General features: G+C 52.5%; 1 protein-coding gene across 2 annotated transcripts in view; it reads right to left on the bottom strand.

The window, feature by feature from the left end:
• Window positions 1–337: 337 nt before the first annotated feature.
• Window positions 338–22,985, bottom strand: part of MAN1C1 (mannosidase alpha class 1C member 1) — a 149,658-nt gene continuing 127,010 nt past the window's right edge. For both annotated transcript variants that reach the window (XM_061148246.1, XM_061148247.1), the window contains 6 exons: window positions 21,538–21,631; window positions 15,358–15,473; window positions 7,476–7,695; window positions 4,676–4,848; window positions 3,473–3,588; window positions 338–2,725 (listed from right to left, as the gene is read on the bottom strand). In XM_061148246.1, coding sequence (XP_061004229.1) covers window positions 2,605–2,725; window positions 3,473–3,588; window positions 4,676–4,848; window positions 7,476–7,695; window positions 15,358–15,473; window positions 21,538–21,631 — 840 coding nt within the window. In that variant the 3' untranslated portion in view covers window positions 338–2,604. The remainder of the gene's footprint in view (window positions 2,726–3,472; window positions 3,589–4,675; window positions 4,849–7,475; window positions 7,696–15,357; window positions 15,474–21,537; window positions 21,632–22,985) is intronic.

Here is a 22,985-nt window from a genome sequence, read left to right as displayed (position 1 = left end):
CTGGTGGTGGTGCCTGGGGAGGCTGCCCCCTGGTTCTTGCAACCTGGACCCCTGGCAATAATCTCTTCCCTGGCCTTGTTGAGGTCTGGCTGTTCACTCTCCTGAGATTCTCTGAGCCACTCCGAGGCATTATAATACTGTATTATTATTAATAGTTTTTTTGCTTAAGTTAGAAAGAGTTGGTTTCTATTATTTGTAGCTAAGAATCCAAACTGACACAAACCCAAATGCCCAGCAATTGGGGCTTAAAAGCATGATACAAAAAAAAAAAGCATAATACAGCCCACGATGGAGTACTACACAGCCAGGTACAGCAATGAGACACATGTACAGAAAAGATGTTTATAACATGTAGTTTAGTGCAGAGCAGATTATAATAAAACAGGATGCCATAGTATGAAACAATGCTTGCAAAATACACTCTGTACCATCATAGAGAAAGGCCTGGAAAAAATATAACAGTATTTATTCCGGTGCTGATGTATTCAGTATTTCCCTGATGCTGGGAAAGATTGACAGCAAAAAGAAGGGGGCAGCAGAGGATGAGATGGTTAGAGAGCATCACTGACTCAATGGACGTGAATTTGAGCAAACTCCGGGAGATAGTGGAGGACAGGGGAGCCTGGCGTGCTGCAGTCCATGGGGTCTCAAAGAGTCAGACATGACCTAGTGACTGAACGACAACATTTATTCTGGAGGGTAGGAAGGGGAATGATTTTTCTTTCAGCTTACCATAAAGATATTCCTAACCGTTCTATAATATTTGTATAATAACTCTTCTGTTTTGCTTTTTAAAAAAATGGGCCCAAGCAGGTGACACTTTCTTGGTGCCTGTCAAGAGTGATTTGCGGGGTTCAGGCAGCAACTTATTTACCAAACGCCAGGGCTCCTGCTATAGCCACAGCTTCCTTGTAGCTCTGACTACTGTTAAGAAGATGCTGGCAACGTCTGAGTCTCCACAACAGGAAGCAGCATCTCCCACAAGCCTCAGGGCACCAGCCACATTCTGCTAACGAGAACCTTATGAGGTGGAGGGTCCACCCTCTGCTTGGTGGAAAAGACAGGTTCAGAGAGACAAGAGACCTGCCCAGGTCCCCCCAGTGGGGGTTTAAAGCCAAGTCACCTGGCCCAGGGCCACAGCACCCCAGGGTGCCTCTCAAGTTCACTAACAGCCAGAATGAAGTGGCTGAGCCTGGAGACGGACTCAGAACCGTCTTGTGAAGTCAGCCAGGTGGACACGCTGCCGAGGGGTGAGGGTCAGAGAGGAGACGCTCTCCCCGAGGTGCTGGGGCCTGAACTCTCTGCCCTGCAGAACGGCCGCCTCCCAGGGGTGGCGGTCACATGGAGAGCAGATCTGTGGGATACTCTTCCCTTCCAGGTCTCAGGTGAAGGTCATCTGCTCACAGAGGCTCTTGACCCCCCCTCTAAGGTAGGTTCAGGCATTAGTGCCTTGGCCTGCTTGTCTCCTTTGGAGCATTTCATGGAACTTTTGCAGTCATTCTGCTCCATGGTCTGTGTCTCCCTGCTTGACTGTATGCTCCCTGAGGGAGAGGCTTCTGACTGTTCCACTCACAGTTGTGTCCCCGTGTCTGGTCCCCTGCAGACACTCACCAGGTAGCTGCAGAACGATGGAATAGATGAACACTGCACGGGGCTAGTGAGCAAACCATGGGGTCTGGCCTCACCTCTGCTTTTATTGGCTGTGTGACCTCGGGCATGTTGCTGCCCCTCTCTGGGTCTCTTCCAAGCCATGAAGCAAGTATAAATATCCAACTTCATTGAAAAGGTTGGCCTCACCCTTGCTGAGTTTCTTAGGACCGATGTAAGGGAAGGTAATAGAAGTTGGCATCTTTACTAAATTATACCTTAAATCAACTGCTGGTTGATTATTCTTTCTGATGATAACTTTGCAGTGGTTTCCCCACGAGTCACTGATGTGCAATGAACCCAATTGTATTTCTTATTCAATAAACTCTTTTATTGTAACTTTACAGATTTTTCCATTACAGTAATGAAAACAGCACTAGTGATTCATAACTGGCCCAAATCAAAGGGGAACTCTTTCTCAAATTATAAGGTAAATGACACATAATTGAACATATGGTAAATGTTGGGCAAAAGGAATTCAAAATATAGAAAATGGGGGTAAAGATTTTATATGTTTGTGTGTGTGAGTGCAAACACTTTAAGGTTTAGTTTATCAGGATGACAGCATTTTTGAAAGCACATGATTTTGAAAACTATATTTATAATCTGTGATAAAACACAACTGTAGAGAAAAGGCAAAATCAAGCAAAACCCAATAAACCGCCAAAACGAAAGGAAGTGAATCAAATCCATGAGGCTGCAACGCAAACCTCCAGTGCTTTGGCCCTGGAATGGCGAGAGAGCAGGCTTCACAGAAATTCTCTGTGGAAAGGAATGTCTGGGCCTGGTGTGACATCTCCACGTCTCCAAGTCCTGTCTCCTCACAGAGGAAAAGAAGTTGCTCGTCCAACACGTTGGCTGGGTCTGCCGGGCAGGGGCCCACGTTCCCAATCCGTTTGAGAACAACCCCCAAATCCAGAAGAGGTGACCTGGGAGCGGCAGGGATCCGGGTGGGCGTCAGCCCCCGCCCCGGCTGGAGCTGTCCGAGTGGTTCACGGGGAGTGGGTGGGCCTCCGTGTTGAACACCCAGTCTTCCAGGGAGAGCATGTCATCTTCAGAGAACAGAAGATAGAGATACCTGTGCCCAGCGGGGAGGGAGCAAGACAGCCCGTCAGTGCTCTGGGGAAGGGGGATCTACTGGGAACAGAGCTCACAGCGTGGGGGGGCCTCCGGGACAGGCCTGTGCCCAAGGGGCAGGGAGGTCGCAGACCCCAAATCTGTCCAGAGGGCCCATCCCTGAGAAGGAGCTGTGGATGCCGGGGGGCACATCAAGCTTTAGGCCAGATGGAGCTGCTTCAGCCTGCCTCTGCCCCCAGCCCCCACTCTGTACCTCCCCCCAAACCAGCTTCTCCTGATGGAAGGAGCAGACCATTCACATCCATCCTGAAGGGCTAAAGTACGAGGGACCTGCTTTAGGAAGCCGCGAGGAAATGGAGGCCAACTTCCACCCCGGAAAGGAGAGGATGGCGCAGCGGCTGAACTGCTGGTAACTGGTACTGACATCATCCTGGTGATTACTCTGCCCGTTTTAGAGAGAACTCAAGAAACAGGTTGAAGCAGTTCACTTCTCACACAGCTAATGCTCAGGTGCATGGAATCCGGCCCACCTCACTCTGTGTGGAGAAACGGGCCTGGCCCAGGGCCCCCACCCTGAGTGAGACAACCCCCTGGTTCCCAAGCCCCCATCCCTCCTGGGCGCCCTCCTGGGACAGCAGAACCTGACTGATGGTGACGGTGGAGCCTGACCCTCCCGCCTGTTCCCTGCCTCCCTAAGAAAAGACGGAGCTGCCTTCTGGAAAGAACTCTGGCCAAGCCCCCAACTCACTTTAGAGTCTCCGCCAGAAAGAACGTCTGCTGCTTGTTGTCGTGGTTGGGAACCTTACTGTACACGTCCTGGATCCCAGAGAACCCAGCTTCCGTCCGACAGTATTTCTCCAAGGCCTGAAGGAATGGAAGGTGGACTTGATGTGGGGAGAGGAGAGGTCTCCCCAAGACTCACGCCTACCCAGTTCTTTCACAGGCACGTGCCACCCCCCTTCAGCTGGCGACTGCAGCGTTTGCGGGAGCAGCAGGCCAACTTCCTCTCTCGGGGTTTAGCCACCCTGCGTGAGCAGGCTCCCTGGGCCCTGCCTGGGAACTCAGAGGAAGCTTTTCTGCCTCTCGGGGAACTAGACTGGCCTGACAGACTCCCTCACGGTGGCGGACAGAGGGCAGGGAAGGGGCGGGTGATGTTCCTGGCCTGGGATGTGGGGACTGGACTTGGCTCGCCCCAGGGATTCCCTGCAGAGATGTGGTCCTTGGGCCAGAGGCTGTGTGTCCGCCTTCTGCACAGAAATGCAATGTTGACCCACTGAGCATCTATGGGTGGGGCCCAGGGGGACAAAACACGTGGCCTTCAATGGTCAAGAACCAGGGTTCTCAGAAAAGGAGGTGGGCTCTGGCCAGTGCAGCATGTCCGTGAGTCTAAGCAGGCCCTGCCCTCTGGCAGAACATGTGCTCTGGGTGGTGTGGGCCCCCCAGGGCAGTGGGCCAGGGCAGAAAAATAGAGGGAGCTCAGCATCCATCCAGGAATCTTCTGGAGTCCCCACCCCTGCCTCTGACACCTACCCCAAAGAGGGGAAGGATTGGAGGAGCAGAACCCAGAGAAGGGGAAGCCCAGGGCTGGGCTGGCTTTGGGGAGAGGAGGCAGGTGAGCTGGCAGCCTGCTCCTGTTTGAGAGGAGAGATGGACAGCCACCTGTCCAGGCTTCAGGGTCAGAAGGCGGTGACCCTGTGTGTGCTGGGCCGCCTCTGGCTGAAATCCTGCGTTCGCCCCTCCAAATCTGCTGACACTACTCGGCACTCAGCCCTCTTCACAAGCTCCAGGCCTGCTCTGCCTGGCCGGCGACTCTTGGCCCTGCAACCCAACCTTGACCCTTGGCACTCTCAGCCTTAGCCAGATGCCAGCCTGGCTGGCCCTTCCTCTGGGTTTTGGACCCTGGCTGTGGTCAGCGGCCCCTGCCACCAGTCCACCACCCCCCACCACTCACCATCACCACTTCCCAGCCCCATTCCCTATAGATAGGGTCATGGGTCTGCCGCCACAGATACATGTAGCTCTCCACCACCTCTGGCCGTAGGATGTAGTAGCTCTCGCTCGTCTGCGTGGCCACGGCCTCTCTGCCCGAGTTAAACCAGAAGGCCTCGGGCCCCAGTTTGGTATCTGTGGGGAAATGACCAACCAGAAGCCTGGGTCAGACCTCCCATCTCCTTGTTCTTCAGGACCCTGCTGCCCCAGGACAAATGGAATCCTCTGGAAGCCCTGGCCGGGACTGGTTGGTGATGGATTGGCATGGGCTGGCCTGATTTGCCCGATAAGCTGCCTGGCACAGCTATAGCTCCCCTCTTGGCCTAAATTGGCCAAAGCAAGACCCTTAGGCCTCGAAACATCGGCAGTTTTAGACCTTGAGAATCCAAAGCATCCCAGCAGTTCAGCGAGACAAAAGTTTGGGTGGTGTGCCCCCCACTGTGTATTTTAAGACCTTAGTCCTGTTAAGGGAGGTGGGAGGGGGGATCGGGATGGGGAATACGTGTAAATCTATTGCTGATTCATGTCAATGTATGACAAAACCCACTGAAAAAATAAAAAATAATAATAAAATAAAAAAAATAAATAAATAAAGTTATAAGGAAAAAAAAAAAAAGAATGTTAACTGGAGCTCAGCCAAGAAAGGGTTGCAGGTTTAAGCACATTTGGGGAACAGTGGGTTAAAACCAAGTAAAAGTCTCTTGTCTGCCGACCCTTCTTTAACTTACTAATGCAATGATGCTTCTCCATTGCCTGCCCCCCACTTCCCACCCCACCCCACCTTCTCTGGGAACCACTTCTGACACTTTCCAGAACCGCCCTTCCAGAGCTGACGGTTTGGGAGACTGCTGAGGTGGAGATGAGGGAAGATTTGCCCAGAAGGCACACATATTCAGGCAGAGGGAGCTGAATAAAGAAGGCCTGCTAAGGTCTGGGTTTTGCTGTCCTTGTCTGTTTTTGGTCAATTTGCTGCTGTTCCCATTTTCTTATAACCACCACTGCAGCCACCGTGGATGAGTTCAAGGGCTGGGCTGGGTGCTTTACGTTCATTTATTTCAACCCTTAAAGAAAATGTTGCTTTGGTTAAGGCAGATATCATCTGCCTCTCATGCATGTGGAAACTGAGGATCAGAGAGGCTATGTGATTTGTCCAAGGTAACACAGCAAGCTGTGGCTGAGCTGGGGTGTGACCCTGGATCTGTCTGATGCCCTTTCCCCAGGCTGTCCTCTCTCTCTCTTTCTCTCCTGGGTCCGGCTGTCTAGGTCCAAAATTTAGGGGATGTGGGTCAGATCATCTTCCCTTTAATGCCTGCCCATCCTGTCCGGTCAGCAAAGGGCCCAGCTCTGGTCCTAACGTGGCCCTCCCCACCTCCCCTGAGGGCTCAGGACCCCTAGACACTCTGGGCTGCTTTTTCTCAGGGACAGATTGGAGCTTTGCAGGACATCCTACTCATTCATGGAGGGCTTCACGGAAGAGGAATTAGGCAGACCCTGGCCCCTCCAATCCTCTCAAGTGGCGGAGCTGCTCATGGCCATCAGAACCCAGCCGTTTCACCAGGCTGCTAACGGGGCGAGGGTGAGAGCGACCACGGCAGCCATCTGCGGCGGAGCCGGGCTGGCTGCAACAATATGCTCGATCAAGCGGACTGTCTTTTATGGTCTGGGCTGATTGTCCCCAACAAATAGCAAGCTTTTTATCATTCCTGAGATTTCCTGTTTGTTTACGGTGCTGACAGAGGCAGCTCTGAAGAGAACTGAAGACCAGTTTTAAGGACCCACTGCGAATCGCTGGCCTCCTGAATACAGCCCCAGGAGCTCTGGATTCCACTGTTGCACTCACACACTCGTCTTCGGTGGACCATTAACAAACGTCTCCCACAATGCTGGCTGAAGGTGCAGGCTGAATACTTCCCATGGGGCCTAGGAGACCTGTGTTATGTTCCCATTGAACAGATGAGAAAACAGAGGCCACCAGCTGGGTGAGTGGCAGAGTGGTACTCAAGCCAGGATTTTTTTTTTTTTTTCCACTGCAAATCTTGCATAGGTCCTCTCCTACAACCAATGCTGGGATTACAACTCAGAGCAGTGGGCCCCTTTTGGGGTTCCGGGGTGGGCATCAGAAGACCTGGGTTCCAGCCCCACTGAGCTACTCAGGCGCAGCGTGGCTTTGGCTTAGCCACTGTTTCCCCACCTGTACAATGAGGAGGTGGGTTCACGGTCACTAACGGCAGCTTCTGAGTCTAAAGTCTGGCGGGGATGGTGCAGAAGTGCTTCCCGGGGGGTCTTGGATCAGAAGGTGATTATGCGGGTGGTGCCAGGAGGTGGAGAGACCCTCTAAGTAGGAGGACTCCAGGGAGGAAAGACAGGGTGCGTTGCAAGGTAGGGGATCAGGGAGAAGCAGTTTGTTAGGCTCCGGAAGCGAACGTTTCCAGCTCTGTGCCCCTCATGTGGGAACTTGGCCAGGTCGCCTCTGAGCCTGTTTCCTCATCTGTGCTGTGAGGGTCAGCGATGATGGGTGTCGAGTGCTGAATGATACCTGGCACAGGCAAAGTGCTTAACACGACACCATGTTCCCTCTAACTGAGGGCACAGTCTTGGTGCATGGATAGCACACCCCTCATTCAAATTCTGCGTCACCCCTACGGCATGCCGACCCTAAGTCCATGTGTTCCCTTCACTCACTGCCGCTCTCCTGGTCTTTCCAGTTCTTCCTGCTGTCTAGCCTCAGTCTTTCCTGCTGCCCCTTCCCCTTGCAGGGTTACCTGAGCGGGCGTACGACTCGTGGCACGTCTTGGTGATCTGGGCTGCGAGCTCTCGGTAGTGGGCCCTCTTTTCTTCCTTGGCATCCTCAGCGCCGAGGGCGATCATGCCCCCAGAGAAACAGGCCAGGTGCCCCATCTTGTGGTCCAGGATCCCCCCTCGCCACTCAGCGATGTAGGTCAGCCCCCCGGGAGAGACATTCACCAAGTGGGTCTCTATCGCCTGGGAGCAAGGTGGGAATCGGGCAGGGAGGAAGGGCGAGGGAGGGCGCAGAGAAGGGAGGGGAGAGGACGGAAAGTGAACATTTTGGAGATGCAGCAAGCGCAAGTCGAGCCCTCCATCCCAGACAAAGGGGGCCTGCTGACCTTGGCTGGGGGTGGTCCCGGGCGGGGCTGCAGGAGTTTCTGCCACTCACCCAGCTGAGGCCTGCTGCTTGCTGGGGCGGGGTGGGGGGCCTGGGCACAAGGCAGCTTCCCCAGGGTGAGTCTCTTATACAGATTTTAAAAAATCCTTTATGTTCAAACATTTTTAGAAAAGAAATCTTTAAAAATTATTATCATTCTCCATTATATCCTCTGTTTCCTGCATTGCAGGCAGATTCTTTACCAGCTGAGCCACAAGGGAAGCCCATATCCTCTGTTAAGGAATCTTAACCTGAAGCCTGGATGGCCTGTGGATGGGCTCAAGGGGGTCCAGAATTCCCCTAATATTGTATGTGACACTTTAGAGCATTTTCAAGGGAAGAGGATCAGTTCTATTTGATTAGATTCTCAAAAGGGTCCACAGACAATAAGAGCTGCCCCCTGCAAGCCCTTAACAGAGGCTTCCTCACTTAATGCCCACAATAAGCCAGGCACAGTGGTCGAGTGGCTTGTCCCAGGTCTCCCACCACACCAGGATCAGGACAAGGACCCCTACATGCCCACGTCTGATTCCTTCCATGACCTGACAGCTGCTCCTCTTGGTGACAAGGGGCTTTCAGAGTTCCTCCCTGTTCCCCCAAGAGGTGATGCTGTTGGGGAAAGACTCCCAGGATATTGGCGGGGGGTGTAGGTGTCAGGCCATCACACCCCCGATTTCCTGCCGTTAGTCTCTGGGACTCCAGGAGCTCTGGAGATGGAGGTGATGCTGGCAGCCACCCACACAGCGCAGGGCTGCACTCAATGGGTCCTGCTCCAGGGTAGAGCCTTTGGGGGCCTGGCCAGGCCTCTGCTTCCACTGGTCCTCTCCCCTCTATTCTCTGGGGTGGGATGGGGGGGCGGATCTCTGTACTCAGTAAATAGCGCACGTGTCTGCATCTTGGGCCTGTTTAATGCTCTCCCATGGTTTCCAAGTGCCCTAAGACAAAAGTCTAGCAGGGCCTCCAAGACTTTCTGATTTATACCCTGAGGTTTAACCTAACGCCAGGGACATGGCTCCCAGGTGTAGGCTCCGGTTCAAACTGCATCTCCACCAGCCCCAAGCTGTGTGACACTGGGCAGGTTCTCTGTTCTCTCTGTGCCTCAGTTTCTTCATGTATAAAATGGGGGTGAGAGCACGAGCCACTTCACAGGGTTAGGAGGGTTCAATGTGACGTGTCTGCAGAGCTTAGCATGTTTCTTCGGGCAGAAAGGCCTTAATAAAGAGGCCTCTGGCAACGGGCTACCTCCAGCTCTGCCGCTTCCTTGGCAAGAATGCCCCTGTTGAAACCACGGCGGCCCCATCATTCTACCACCGTATTATCTCTCTATGCGGTGCTGGCCCCACGTGCCTGCTCCTATTTGTATACAATTCTATGGGACATCTGCCTCCATCCCAGGACTCTTGAGCGCCAGGTGATGGCAGAAGCCACCATCGTCAACCACCAGCCAGTGTCTGGCACAGGGGAGGTGCTCAGACAACATTTGTTCCTTGATCTGTTTTTCTTTGCCAGAAAAAGCAGAGAGGCTGGCAATTACGACTCCTCTCCAGTCTGCCCTCCGGCTTCCCCCACTCCCTCCCTCTCCTTCTCCTGCCCTGGCCACGCCTTGTGCCCCTTCCCAGCCCCCAAGACATTTGTGAGCACTCTCAGTGCCAGCACTGTGCTCCTTGCAGGGGATACAGCCCAGAAGACGGGTCTGGGCCCCAGGGAGCTCACTCGTGGGCACAGAGGCTTCCCAACAAGAGCAAATACGCCTGAGAATCATGACTTGTGATCAACATTTGAATAAAACAAGTTAAGGGGATGAGACAGAAAAAAGCTTGGGGAGGGGGGTGTCCTACGCTGCAGAGTGAGGTCAGAGATGGTTTCAATGCTGGTGACTTCCACCAAGACCTTTTCTTCCTGCCTCGGGCTTTGTTGCAACTGCTGTTTCTCCCCTAAGCTCCAGCCCCAACTGGCTACCTCCAGCTCTGCCGCTCCCTTGGCGAGAATACCCACGTTGAAACCACGGCGGCCCCATCATTCTACCACCCTGTTATCTCTCTATGCTGTGCTGGCCCCACGTGCCTGCTCCTACTTGTATACGATTCTATGGGACATCTGCCTGCATCCCAGGACTCTGAGCGCCAGGTGATGGCAGAAGCCACCATTGTCAACCACCAGCCAGTGGCTGGCGCAGGGGAGGTGCTCAGACATCATTTGTTCCTTGATCTGTTTTTCCTTTGCCCTCTGCTGTCAGGCCCAGGCTGGTGGGCTGGCAGCAGGACCCTCGCTGAGCAGCAGATGGGGAAGCTCTGATGATGTGACTGACGCGCCAGGGCACTGCTCTCCTTGGGAGGAGCACTGGGGCGACCTGCAGGGCTACAGGGCCCCGACTCCTGGGCAGAGCTGGTGCGGGGAGGGGCGGCAGGGCTAGTCCTGAGTGCAGAACCCTGGTTCAGTTACCCACTGTCAACAATTGGGAGAGAACCCAGACATCCAGGGAGATCCTAGGAAGCTTCGCACTGCAGCTGGAAATCGGCACCTTTAAGACTGTCTCCCATCGTTTAACTTCTGTTTGGGGTTAATGGAGCTTCCCTGGTGGCTCAGAGGGTAAAGAATCTGCCTGCAATGTGGGAGACCTGGGATCGATCCCTGGGTTGTAAAGATCCCCTGGAGAAGGGAATAGCTACCCACTCCAGTATTCTGGCCTGGAGAGTTTCATGGACAGAGGAGCCAGGCAGGCTACAGTCCATGGGGTCGCAAAGAGTTGGACATGATGGAGCGATTAACACTTTCACGTTCACCACACAAAGTAACTGTGGTAAAGAGTGAAAAGGTTGGCCAGTCTCTCTCTGAGGGTACAACTGAGACAAGCAAATATAACGGTGAAAAGGCAAACCCCAGTGCTTTCTAAAACCCTAGGCAAAACAAGAGACAGCACAGTCTGGCAACTGACTGGTAGGAAGGCTAAAAATCATAGCAAGAGACAGAGCAAAGAGCTGAGTTTGAACCCCAGCTCTGCAGTCTGAGAGCTGCATGACTTTGGGCAAGTTGCTTTCCTTTTCTGAAGACTCTCTTTCATCATCTGTAAAATGGGAACAATACTTCCTGGATGGTTACAAAGCCGCTCAAAGACTCTGGCTAAGCACTGGCAGTTCCTTCCTTTGCCTCCTGGAGGGTACCCTGTCTGCACCCTCCTGCGGGGGCAGTCAGACCAGCCAGGATCCTCTGTGATTTGGCAGCTGGTTAAGTGGAGGATCTGGAGTCAGTGAGACCTGTGTTTGAGCCCTGGCTGTGATACTTGCTGCTGGGGGCCTTGGGCCTTTCTTTTTTTAAAATTAATTTATTTTTTAATCGAAGGATAACTGCTTTACAGAATTTTGTTGTTCTCTGCCAAATATCAACATGAATCAGCGATAGGTATACATATGTCCCATCCCTCTTGAACCTCCCATCTCCCTCCCCATCCCACCCCTCTAGGTTTTTGCAGAGCCCCTGTTTGAGTTCCCGCAGTCACACGGCAAATTCCTATTGGCTATCTATTTTACATATGGTAATGTAAAGTAATGCTCAAATTTTGAGCTAGCAAAATTGAGCTAGCAAAGTAAAATTTTGCTAAGTAAAGTAAAATTTAATTTAGTAAAAAAGTAAAATTTAGAAAAAAACTGAGGTAGTAAAGTAGTGCTCAAAATTCTCCAAGCCAGGCTTCAACAGTACATGAACCATGAACTTCCAGATGTTCAAGCTGGATTTAGAAAAGGCAGAGGAACCAAAGATCAAATTGCCAATATCCGCTGGATCATTGAAAAAGCAAGAGAGTTGCAGAAAAACATCTATTTCTGCTTTATTAACTATGCCAAAGCCTTTGACTGTGTGGATCACAACAAATTGTGGAAAATTCTGAAAGAGATGGGAATACCAGACCACCTGACCTGCCTCTTGAGAAATCCGTATGCAGGTCAGGAAGCAACAGTTAGAACTGGACATGCAACAACATACTGGTTCCAAATAAGGAAAGGAGTATGTCAAGGCTGTATATTGTCACTCTGCTTATTTAACTTATCTGCAGAGTACATCATGAGAAACGCTGGGCTGGATGAAGCACAAGCTGGAATCAAGCTTGCCGGGAGAAATATCAATAACCTCAGATATGCAGATGATACCACTTATGGCAGAAAGAGAAGAAGAACTAAAGACCCTCTTGATGAAAGCGAAAGAGGAGAGCAAAAAAGTTGGCTTAACCCTCAACATTCAGAAAACTAAGATCATGGCATTTGGTCCCATCACTTCATGGCAAATAGATGGGGAAACACTGGAAACAGTGACAGACTTTATTTTTTTGGGCTCCAAAATCACTGCAGATGGTGACTGCCACCATGAAATTAAAAGACACTTACTCTTTGGAAGGAAAGTTATGACCAACCTAGACAGCATATTAAAAAGCAGAGACATTATTTTGGCAACAAAGGTCTATCTAGTCAAAGCTATGGTTTTTCCAGTAGTCATGTATGGATGTGAGAGTTGGACTATAAAGAAGTCTGAGCGCCGAAGAATTGATGCTTTTGAACTGTGGTGTTGGAGAAGACTCTTGAGAGTCCCTTGGACTGCAAGGAGATCCAACCAGTCCATCCTAAAGGAGATCAGTCCTGGGTGTTCATTGGAAGGACTGATGCTGAAGCTGAAACTCCAATACTTTGGCCACCTGATGTGAAGAGCTGACTCACTTGAAAAGCCCCTGATGTTGGAAAAGATTGAAGGCAGGAGAAGTGGACAATAGAGGATGAGATGGTTGGATGGTATCACCGACTCAATGGACATGAGTTTGAGTAAGCTCCAGGAGTTGATGATGGACAGGGAAGCCCGGCGTGCTGCAGTCCATGGGGTCACAAAGAGTCGGACACGACCAAACTGAATCTAAGTTTCCATGTTACTCTTCCCATACATTTTACCCTCTCCTTCCTCCTCCAGACCTTGGGCCTTTCTAAGCCTCAGTTTCATTATCTGTAAGAAGGGGACTAAATAAGGCCAGGCATCCAGCACAGCTGCCTGGAGGAGACCACAAGGACAGAAACTCCCTGTTCTTCCTGTTGTGCCTCCTCTTGATCCCCAGGGGTGTGCCTGCCCGCCTGTCTGAACCCCTCCCCCCAAGCCCACCCTAGCAGGACATTGGTCTGACCTGCACATTGGAGGCCCTGAGGCAGCTTTCACGGTGGCTGCCTGGGCCCCAACTCAGAGGTTTAAAGTAACCTTGTTGGGGTGCAGCCTGGGCACTGGGATTTTACACCTCCCCAGGTGATTTTTAACATGCCAACAAGGTTGACAACCACAAGAACATTTCTTCAAAGACCCAAACTCGCCAGAGGCCCAGCCTTTACCCGGGGTCAGAGACACTGCACGCTCTTCATTGGGGAGATCAAATGCCGGAGCAAAGCTGAGTTCTCTCCTGTTCAATCAAGTGTTTCTATAAAGCTCCCCGTTTGCTTAAATAATTCATGGCCATTTCTTCCCTTGAAGCCTCAACTACAGTGTGCCCCGAGGGCTGGGAACCGGGCTGCTCGTTAACTTTTCTGTTTATTCTGCAAGGAAGGCAGGAAGGGCCTCTCCAGGCAGCACTGCTGGACCTGACCGCTAATCCTTGACAGATGCTGCAGGCTGCAGCTGCAGCTCGGCCCAGAAACTCGGAGGGACGGGGCTGAGCCAGACTGAGCTGGGACTGGAGTCCCGGGACCTGTTTCATGACTGAGGTCTTGGCGCCGGGGAGCTGGGCAGGGGAAATTCATCACTGAGCCCACAGTTTTAAGGGGTCCACGGCTCTGGAGGGCTGTTCCAGTGTGTTTCCTTGAAGGACTACCATTCCTGGCCAGATTCAAGTGATCAGAGCATAGTTGGATGTCATTCATCCATCCAATCGCTGCCCACACACATTCATCCACCTATATCTACCCATCCATCCACCCACTCACACACCTTTCCTCCCTGCCTTCCTCCCCACTTCCCTTTCTTCCATCCCTCCACCCACCTATCCATCCATTCAGTCATCCATCTGTCCTTCCTTCCTTTCTTCCCGCCCTCCCTCTATCCATGTATTTGCTCACAAGATAGTGACTGTATGCCCCCTGGGTACCAGCGCTGTTTTGGGAGTGAAACACACAGTGAATGAGTAGACAAGGCCCTTGTACTAGACAGCTCAGGAAGAGAGACCATAAACGAGAGAACAAGTAACACACGTGATCATTTTAGATGCTGTTAAAGGTAGAGACGATTGATAATGAGCCTAAGGTATGTGAGAGAGAGAGAAGCCGGGGAAGGCTAATTCTGTGGCTTTTGAATTGACCAGCAGGCAGGACCCAGCCACGTGAATCATAGTCCAGGTAGGAGGGAAGCAGGTACCAAAGCTCTGAGGTGGGAATGAGCTGGTGTGCCTGAGGAAGGCTGGGGACCAGAGCTCCGAGGTCAAGGGGGACAGAGAGAGGTCAGGGTGATTGGTAGGCCCAGGTCAGGGACTGTGGGCAAAGGCGAGAAGCCTGGTTTATTCCAAGTGCTGAGCAGCTGTGCCGGGAGGGACCTGCACTTACAACCCCTGGGGCTGCCGTGGAAGGACTGACTTAGAGTGGGGAGGAGTGAGCAAGGAATCCAGGTAGCTTCGACCAAGGTGGGAGCAGAAAAGATCCAACCTGCTCAATGTACTTTATGAGGAAACTGAGGCCTGGAGCTTGCCTTTTCTTTCATTGGGCTCAAAGGTATCTTATCAGTGAGCTGCTGGGTTCCAACCCCCTTCAGAATAGCCTAGGCTAACTGGCTGCCCATCAGTCCCACAGTCTCTGGCGCTTTGGCCCATCAGAGAGCCTAGCATCCTTGTTCACTCCATGCCACGTGAACCGACCGGCTGAGAGACAGTGGGGAGAGCCTGGGGTGTTGGCTTTGGAGACCTGCTTTTAGCTGGAGTTTTGCCTGTTCTGCGCTGTGTAGCTTTGAGCCAGTGCCTTCCCCTCTCTGGGCCCGGTGTCCATCCGTGTCAAGAGAAGGAACAGAATGGGGTGCTCCACTAGGGGAGGCTCCTCCCAGCTTGGATGTGCTAATTACATCCCCTCTGGTTCAGCCAGAAGATGGCTGAGGGTCTTGCTTTGGCCGCCTCCCTTGGGGGCCCCTGTGTTCTGGGTTCTGACACAGCAGGGGCACAGACCCTGCTGCGGTTTCCCATCAGGCTGCCTGCTGCTTCCCCTGAGGCCTCGGACAAATGACGTCATCGCCTTCAGCCTGGGTTTTGCATTTGTAAAACGAGGGGGCTGACATGGCCCTGATTTCAAGGTGTTTGAGAAGAGTCACAGACAGAGTGTGCAGAGTGACAGGCTGGGGAGGGGACAGTCTCGGGGTTCCTGCTCACCGTGGGGTGCAGGGGTGGACAGAAGTGGGTGGGGGGCAGGCTCCCAGCTCTCAGGGACCCTCGGGGAACTGGCGGCGAGTGACCAAACCACCCATGCAGAGTCAGAAGCCTGTCTTACCTCCAAGGCTTCGTAGTACATATCTTTAGCTTCCATATCTGTTTTGGCCGACATCAGCCAGGACTTGATCAAATATTCATAAAAACTGTCCCCGAGTCCTCCAACCGAGACGTGGTCTGTGAGGGGAGAGAGGACAGAAATATTATCTCCACCAGCCGCCGGCAGGACTCACCGGGTGAGCTCGGCGGGGAGCGCGCATTTAATCCCTGGCCTCGGAGACCCCAGCAGAATGGTTCAGGGGTGCCAGGAGAAAGGTGTGGCCTGTGACTGGGGGCCACCAGGGCAGCTTGAGCTCGATGGTCCCACACAAAAGTGCAGGGGCTCCTCTGGCTGCTATAAATCATGTCGTTTAGCAAGCAGAGGATGGCAGGGCCGCTGGTTATTAACTGTAAATGAGTTGCATTTCTTCAAAAAGATAATCTGGTGGCAAGGAGTTCAGAGATTTTTTATTACCCGGTGCCAAACATGGTAATTAATGCTGGGCAGGTTCATAAAAGGCCATGGGAAGGAGGAATGAGAGGCTTAATTTAGTCGGTCAGAGCGCAGAGCTATTCTGAAAAACCCAGGTTTAAATTTAGCCAATTGGGATGAACAGAGTTCAAAGGAGCAGGGGGAGGGAAAATGGGGTTGGAGGACCTCTCCGTCCGCCCTGGGGGAGCAGGACCTCCAGGCGTGGCTGGACGAGCAGGTGTCCCCATGCAGGGCAGCTCCGAGAGAGTGACAGCTGACAGAGGAGCACTTTATTACAGAAGCAAAAGCGCACTCCACTCCCATTAACAGGCAACATCAAGGCATTTAGTAGATACAACAAGGAGCGAACTGCGGTTCCTGGTTAAGCAGGGAGACAGAGAGAGGAAGGAAAGGGGCTGGATGAAGGCTGCTGCTGCTGCTAAGTCGCGTCAGTCGTGTCTGACTCTGTGCGACCCCATAGGTGGCAGCCCACCAGGCTCCCCCATCCCTGGGATTCTCCAGGCAAGAACACTGGAGTGGGTTGCCATTTCCTTCTCCAATGCATGAAAGTGAAAAGTGAAAGTGAAGTCGCTCAGTGTGTCCGACTCTTAGTGACCTCATGGACTGCAGCCCACCAGGCTCCTCCGTCCACGAGATTTTCCAGGCAGTTGGAGTGGGTTGCCATTGCCTTCTCCTGGATGAAGACAGGGCGTGGGAAATGGAAAGAGGATTTTCAGCTCCTCTGGAGAAAGAGGGGGCAGAAAGAGAGAAGGGAGGGTCAGGGAGTGGGGGCAAGCACGGCTTAGGCCCTCTCCCTGGTTTGCCCCACCTGGAGAGGCTTTCCTCCGTGTCCCCACAGGGGGCCATGAGGAAGGCGGGAAATGCGGCCGCTGTGGCCTCTGGCCCGGGCCCCCCTGCGGCAGGCGCTGGGTGACAGCAGCCCCCCACCGTTGCTGGGAGCTGTATCGTCAGGATGTCTGTGGGCCTGCCTCCCCCGCTAGGCTGTGGGCCGTGTGGGGAGGGACCATGGGAGATTCCATGGCACACAGCGGATGCCCCAGTGGGCCCCGAGTGAGGGAAAGGCGAGCAGATTTGGACTGTGCTGGGAAGGACCTTGAAGGCCACGCCAAAGAGGCTGGACTTCATCATGTGGCTGCAGGGCGTGGGTGAGAGACGAGGCCCAGGGCTTCACCTGGCAAGTGTGTGTGGGAGAGGGGAGCCAGGTCAGCAGGTGTCCAACAGTTGTTTGAGACGGGACCCCCCTTGGGATGTGCGTAGAGTTTCACAGGGCCTTGGCTGCAGAGCACAGTTCTCATCTGGAGGTCCTGCCGCTTTCTAGCCTCTGTGTGTGAGTGTGTGTGTGATGTGTGTGGTGTGATGTGTGTGTGTGTGTGATGTGTCTGTGTGGGCGATATGTGTGTATGATGTATGTGATGTATGATGTGTGTGTGTGTGTGTGTGATGTGTCTGTGTGGGCGATACGTGTGTATGATGTATGTGATGTATGTGTGTGATATGTGTGTGGTGTGTAATGTGTGTAATGTGTGTATAATATGTGTGATGTGTGTGATGTATGTGGTGTGTGATGTGTGTGTGTGATGTGTGCATGGGCAATGTGTGTGTATGATATGTGTGTGATGTGTGATGTGTGTGTAATATGTGTGATGTGTGTGATGTATGTGGTGTGTGATGTGTGTGTGATGTGTGTGTGGGCGATGTGTGTGGGTAATGTGTGTAATGTGTGTGTGATATATGTGTGATGTGATGTGTGATGTGTGTGTGATGTATGTGTGATATGTGTGATGTATGTGTGTGATGTGTGTATGATATGTGTGATGTGTGTGATGTGTAGTGTGTGCGATGTGTGCTGTGTGTGTAATGTGTGTGGGCGATGTGTGTGTGTGACGTATGTGATGTGTGATGTGTGCGGTGTGCAGTGTGTGTGTGTTGTGTGTTGTGTGTGATGTGTGTGTGATGTGTGTGATGTGTGATGTGTGTGTGTGATGTGTGTGATGTGTGATATGTGCGTGTGATGTGTGTGATGTGTGATGTGTGTGTGTGATGTGTGTGATGTGTGATATGTGCGTGTGATGTGTGTGATGTGTGTGTGTGATGTGTGATGTGTGTGACATGTGATGTGTGTACAATGTGTGTGGGCGGTGTGTGTGTGTGATGTATGTGATGTGTGATGTGTGTGTGTGATGTGTGTGATGTGTGTGTGTGATGTGTGATGTGTGTGATATGTGTGTGTGATGTGTGATGTGTGTGATGTGTGTGATGTGTGTGTGATGTATGTGTGTGTGATGTGCGTGATGTGTGATGTGTGTGATGTGTGTGTGTGATGTGTGTGATGTGTGTGTGTGATGTATGTGATGTGTGTGATGTGTGTGATGTGTGATGTGTGTGTGATGTGTGTGATGTATGTGTGTGATGTGTGTGATGTGCGTGTGATGTGTGTGATGTATGTGTGTGTGATGTGTGTGATGTGTGATGTGCGTGATGTGTGATGTGTGTGATGTGTGATGTGTGTGTGATGTGTGTGTGATGTGTGTGATGTGTGTGTGATGTGTGATGTGTGTGATGTGTGTGTGTGATGTGTGTGTGATGTATGTGTGTGTGATGTGTGTGATGTGCGTGATGTGTGATGTGTGTGATGTGTGATGTGTGTGTGATGTGTGTGATGTATGTGTGTGTGATGTATGTGTGTGTGATGTGTGTGATGTGTGTGATGTGTGTGATGTGTGTGATGTGTGATGTGTGTGATGTATGTGTGTGTGATGTGTGTGATGTGTGATGTGCGTGATGTGTGATGTGTGTGATGTATGTGATGTATGTGTGTGATGTGTGTGTGATGTGTGTGTGTGATGTGTGATGTGTGTGATGTGTGTGTAATGTGTGTGGGCGATATGTGTGTGTGTGTGTGGTGTCTTCCCACACCAAGGGGCACAGGGGAAAGGTGCAGGAGTGGGAATTAGAAACACGGATCCGCCATTAGCTCGGGACAAGTCAGACCCCCCGGGGCCTCTGTCTCCTGATTTGTAAAATGCCGATGGGAGCATGAGTTTGTGCGCCTGAGTGGAACTGGATTCTTCTGCTTCCTGACCGTGTCAACAACACTCCCATCATACTTGGCAGCAGGAGGCGGCCACCCTACACGCCTGGGAATCGCCGGCAGGAAAGTAGCGCAAAGCTGGGGAGACGGCCAGGCTGCAGCTGGCGGGCCGCTCATGCTCCTACGCCCACGGGGGAGAATCCGGGCTCGCCACATCCCTCCCACCAAGGACGGTGTGGGATTTAGGCAGCGGACAAGGAGGCCAAGCCACTCCAGGGGCCAAGCCGGAGGGCTGGCCACTCTTCAAGCTCTCGGCGGCTCTGCTGGGGCCAGTCTCATCTTGGTGCTTGGCGCCAACAGCAGCCTGGTGGACTTATCCTGGCTGCGACATCCTAGGGGCGGGAGGGTCTCGGCCTCTCGCTACCCTGAGGCCCAGCTTCAGGCAGGAGTGGGGACTGAGCAAGGGCATGGGTCTGGGCTGGGATGCAGCCCCAGTTAGTCCTTCGCCTCCTGAAGCTGCAATGTCTGCGGCTGCAAGTGAGCTACACAGAGGATTCAAGGAGAGATAAGAACGCGAACTTGGCTTATGCAAGATGGGAATGGTATCATCTGTTGGAAAATCACACAGTCAGCCAGAAAACAAAACCAAACCAAACCCAGTGAAAACCACAGAAAACCTGAGATGACCCCTGGCACCAAAGCCAGGAGAGGAGGAAGGCAGGTGCCCAGAGGAGCAGGGCTTTCTTTATAACCTTCCCTCTGCAATTCAGTGGGCCTCGGCTTCATATTTTATTAACAGGAAACAATTTTCCATATGTGACTGAATCTGCCCAGCCCTGCGACCCTGGGTGCAGCCTGCAAAGAAAATTATGCTTCTCAGCAGGGCCGGGGAAGGCAGGGAGGCTCCCCTGTAATTTGCCAAGGTGGCTCTTCAGGCTGGGGAGCCATGCCCCTTGCCCCCTGGTAACAGGTTTTGCCGCACTGTCCTGGAGCAGCTAGGGCTGGCAGCTGCACAGTTTATCTCTTCATCCAGTCAGGCCTTGCAATTAAAGGCAGTAACAGTTATTGAACTGTCTCATCCCGTGGCCATAATCTGTAATTCAAACCTTCATTTTCCCCTGGCACTTCTGAATTTGGTAGTGTGTTTTCATTACAAATACTTTGCGTTTCTCCAAGCGGTTTTTGCAGGAGGCTCCTTGGGAATGAGGTCATCACCAAGGAAAATTCCCAGGTCGAATTTTCTGGGTCTCCTGGACCTGCGGATCCTAGAGGCTCTGGCTTGGAAGGACGGGTCTTTGCAGTTTCCTCACAGTATCCCTGCCAGCTGGCCAGCTGGCCCTCCAGGCCCTGCTTGCATACTTTTGGTGATGGGTGCTTATTACCTGTTGGGACAACCCACAGCATATTTTTTTTTTTTTAATTTTTTGAGTCTTTTTTTGAATTTGTGGTGATATCACTTCTGTTTTATGTTTTGGTTTTTTGGCCTTGAGGCACGTGAGAGCTTAGCTCCCCACCAGGGATCCAACCCGCACCCCCTGCATTGGAAGGCAACTCCTTAACTGGACCGCCAAGGAAATCACAGCCCATGTCATCCCTGGAGAATGAACCGAAATCTGTTTGCCGCAGCTTTTGACCATTGCTCCCACGCCCCTCCACAGGACACAAAGATCATATCTCCAGCTCTTCTCCCATTTTGCAAGAGAGGAAACCAGGGCTCAAAGAGAAGAAGTGACGTTCCCCCTGCCCTCCGCGCCCCCAGGATGGGCAGGAGTTAGACTCAGGTTCACCTTGTCCCTGAGCCCTTGCTGATGACATTACAACTGGGGTTGGAAACAGCGAAAGGGGTAAGGCAAAAAAAAAAAACCAGGTAAGGGGAAAGGGAAAGGGTCCTTGTCTGGTAAGAGGCAGTGGAGGTGGGGCCTCTGGGCGAGTCTCGGGAAGCCCTGAGAGGCAGGGCGCATAGAACCAATTTGCGCTGTGACCACACGACTAGGGCCTTGGTCAAAAAGGCAAGGCAGAGCCGGGCTTCCCGACAGTGGGGCAATACTGGAGGCTGGGAGACTTTAACACTCCCCTGGCTGGGAGTTTCACAAACCCCATTCTGTTTCAGTGGGTGGAGCTGGGGGCTGTGAATGAGGCTCCAGAGGTGACCCATGACTGTCTGGTTGGAAAAAACAGCCTCTGAACATAAACAGCTGGAAATCCTAGCATCAGTTCTTATAGGTGTAAGATATGAGTGAGGAACTCCTGCTTTTTATGTTACTGTATAGGTAGGGTCTGCTTAAATGTTTTTGTAAGAAATTAAAGTTGGAGGAAGGGAACCAGACGAAGCAGGGTGGGAGGGGATTGCCTGGCTTTTCTTGGAGCCACGTTTGGAGAAAACTTCTAAGTGGAGCACTCTTGCAAGTTTGGGGGAGGATGAAGGAGGTTTCGGTGGGCATCAGAAGAGATTGAAGCTGGGGATGGCTGGCACGCGGGCGATGCACAGGGCGGGCCTCACCTCTGTCACAATGGCGATGGCAACAGTAATGAGCACTCCCCAAGGCGCCTGGCAGAAGGGTGGTACCCAGGAGCCCCGAGCAAATGCATCGCCCCTCCCTGGGCCCAGGTGCCTCGCACAGCCTGGCGGGCAGGGAAGCTGGGCAGAAATCCAGTGGACCAGGGGCACGTGTACTCACGTTGCATCCAGTTCCCGCTCACTGGGCTGAGGAAGTTGGGGTAGAGGCCGAAGGGCTTGTCAATTTCCCGAAGGACCTTTCGGATGTTCCTGACCTGCCAAGAGATGGACACCAGGCACATCTTTACTTTCTCCAGGAAGCCAGTCAGCTCCCAGCCCACTGAGGACCAGGGTCGCTGATTCCAGTCCAGAGAGGAAAACTGTCCGACAAGGAAGGAAGGGAGAGCTGGGTAACCAGCAGTTGGCTTCAATCTGGAGGTCAAGAGAGGGGCGCGGCAGGACGTGGCCACAGTGGGGCCTGACCCCCCCCACCTCTGCGCTGACCGATCTGCCAGGGTCCCTGCCAGTCTCCCCTTTCCCACCTCACCCCTTCCTCACTGTGTGTGGATTTCGGGGACGAGTCTTTTTACGAGGGGCTTCATATAAATGATAGTCGCTTATTTGTAAGTGCTAGACAAAACTGTCTTTTTAACAGTCAGAAATGGTTAAATATTGGCAGTTTCACATAGCTCAGTCTGGTAATATGTTGCTTTATCTGACACGGTAGGAACCATTCCAGAAGGGAGGCTCCTTAGCATCCTTGTGCCCTAATAGGCATCTCGGGGTTTTAATAACAACTGCAACAGCTGTTAACATTTCTCAGTTGCTCTGAGCCAGACCCATCAGATACACGATCACCAACCCTTCTAACAATCTATAACGGATTATCATCTCAGTTTAACAGACAAGAAACCAGGATATCAGAGAGGTGCAGTCACTTGTCCGTGGTCACGGGGCTTGAAAGTGGCAGAACCAGGGTGTGAGTATGGTCTGTCCATCCACACGGAGTGGCCCCGGGTCCAACAGGGATCAGGGCAGGGACGGGGCAGCAGTGTGCAACAGAGGCTGCCCCTGCTGGAGCAGGAGGCTGGATCTGCAACCTTCGGGGCTGTGAAGGGCATGACATGAGATTCAGAAAGGCTTTATCCATCAGGGGCTGCTGTCTGGCAGAACATGAAATCTTCCGGTGCAGACTCTGCAGGACAGAAAGGCCCTTGGGGACTGAGCTGGAGCATGCTCGCAGACTTATCTACAAGCCGAGGAGCAGCGTTTTAGCTGTCAGACCTTTCTTTCCGGGCACAGCAGCTCACTCGCACTTTGCTTTGCCACATCAGATCTCACATCCACTTATGCTAACGGAGTCCATTATGGGGGACAGGACTGTGCTTGCACCTGAGTTATTCTTGATTGTCCTGGTGGTGAGCAGTGAAGCGGGCTAAATGAGCTCCCCTGGAGGGTCCGGGTGCTTCCAGAATTGGGGCCAATTTGTTGACTGCCAATAATCGCCTGTGTGAGAGGCATGACTGGGGGAATCAAAGGAGCTGGAGAATGTAAATGTAGCGACAGAGAGGTGGAGGGAGTCTTGTGAAAAAGCTGGAAGCCTGCTGTATCGATCTGGTCTTGTAAGAG

The sequence above is a fragment of the Dama dama genome, chromosome 8, assembly GCF_033118175.1.
Source record: "Dama dama isolate Ldn47 chromosome 8, ASM3311817v1, whole genome shotgun sequence".
Taxonomy (NCBI): Eukaryota; Metazoa; Chordata; class Mammalia; order Artiodactyla; family Cervidae; genus Dama; species Dama dama.
This window is presented reverse-complemented; position numbering and strand designations above follow the sequence as displayed.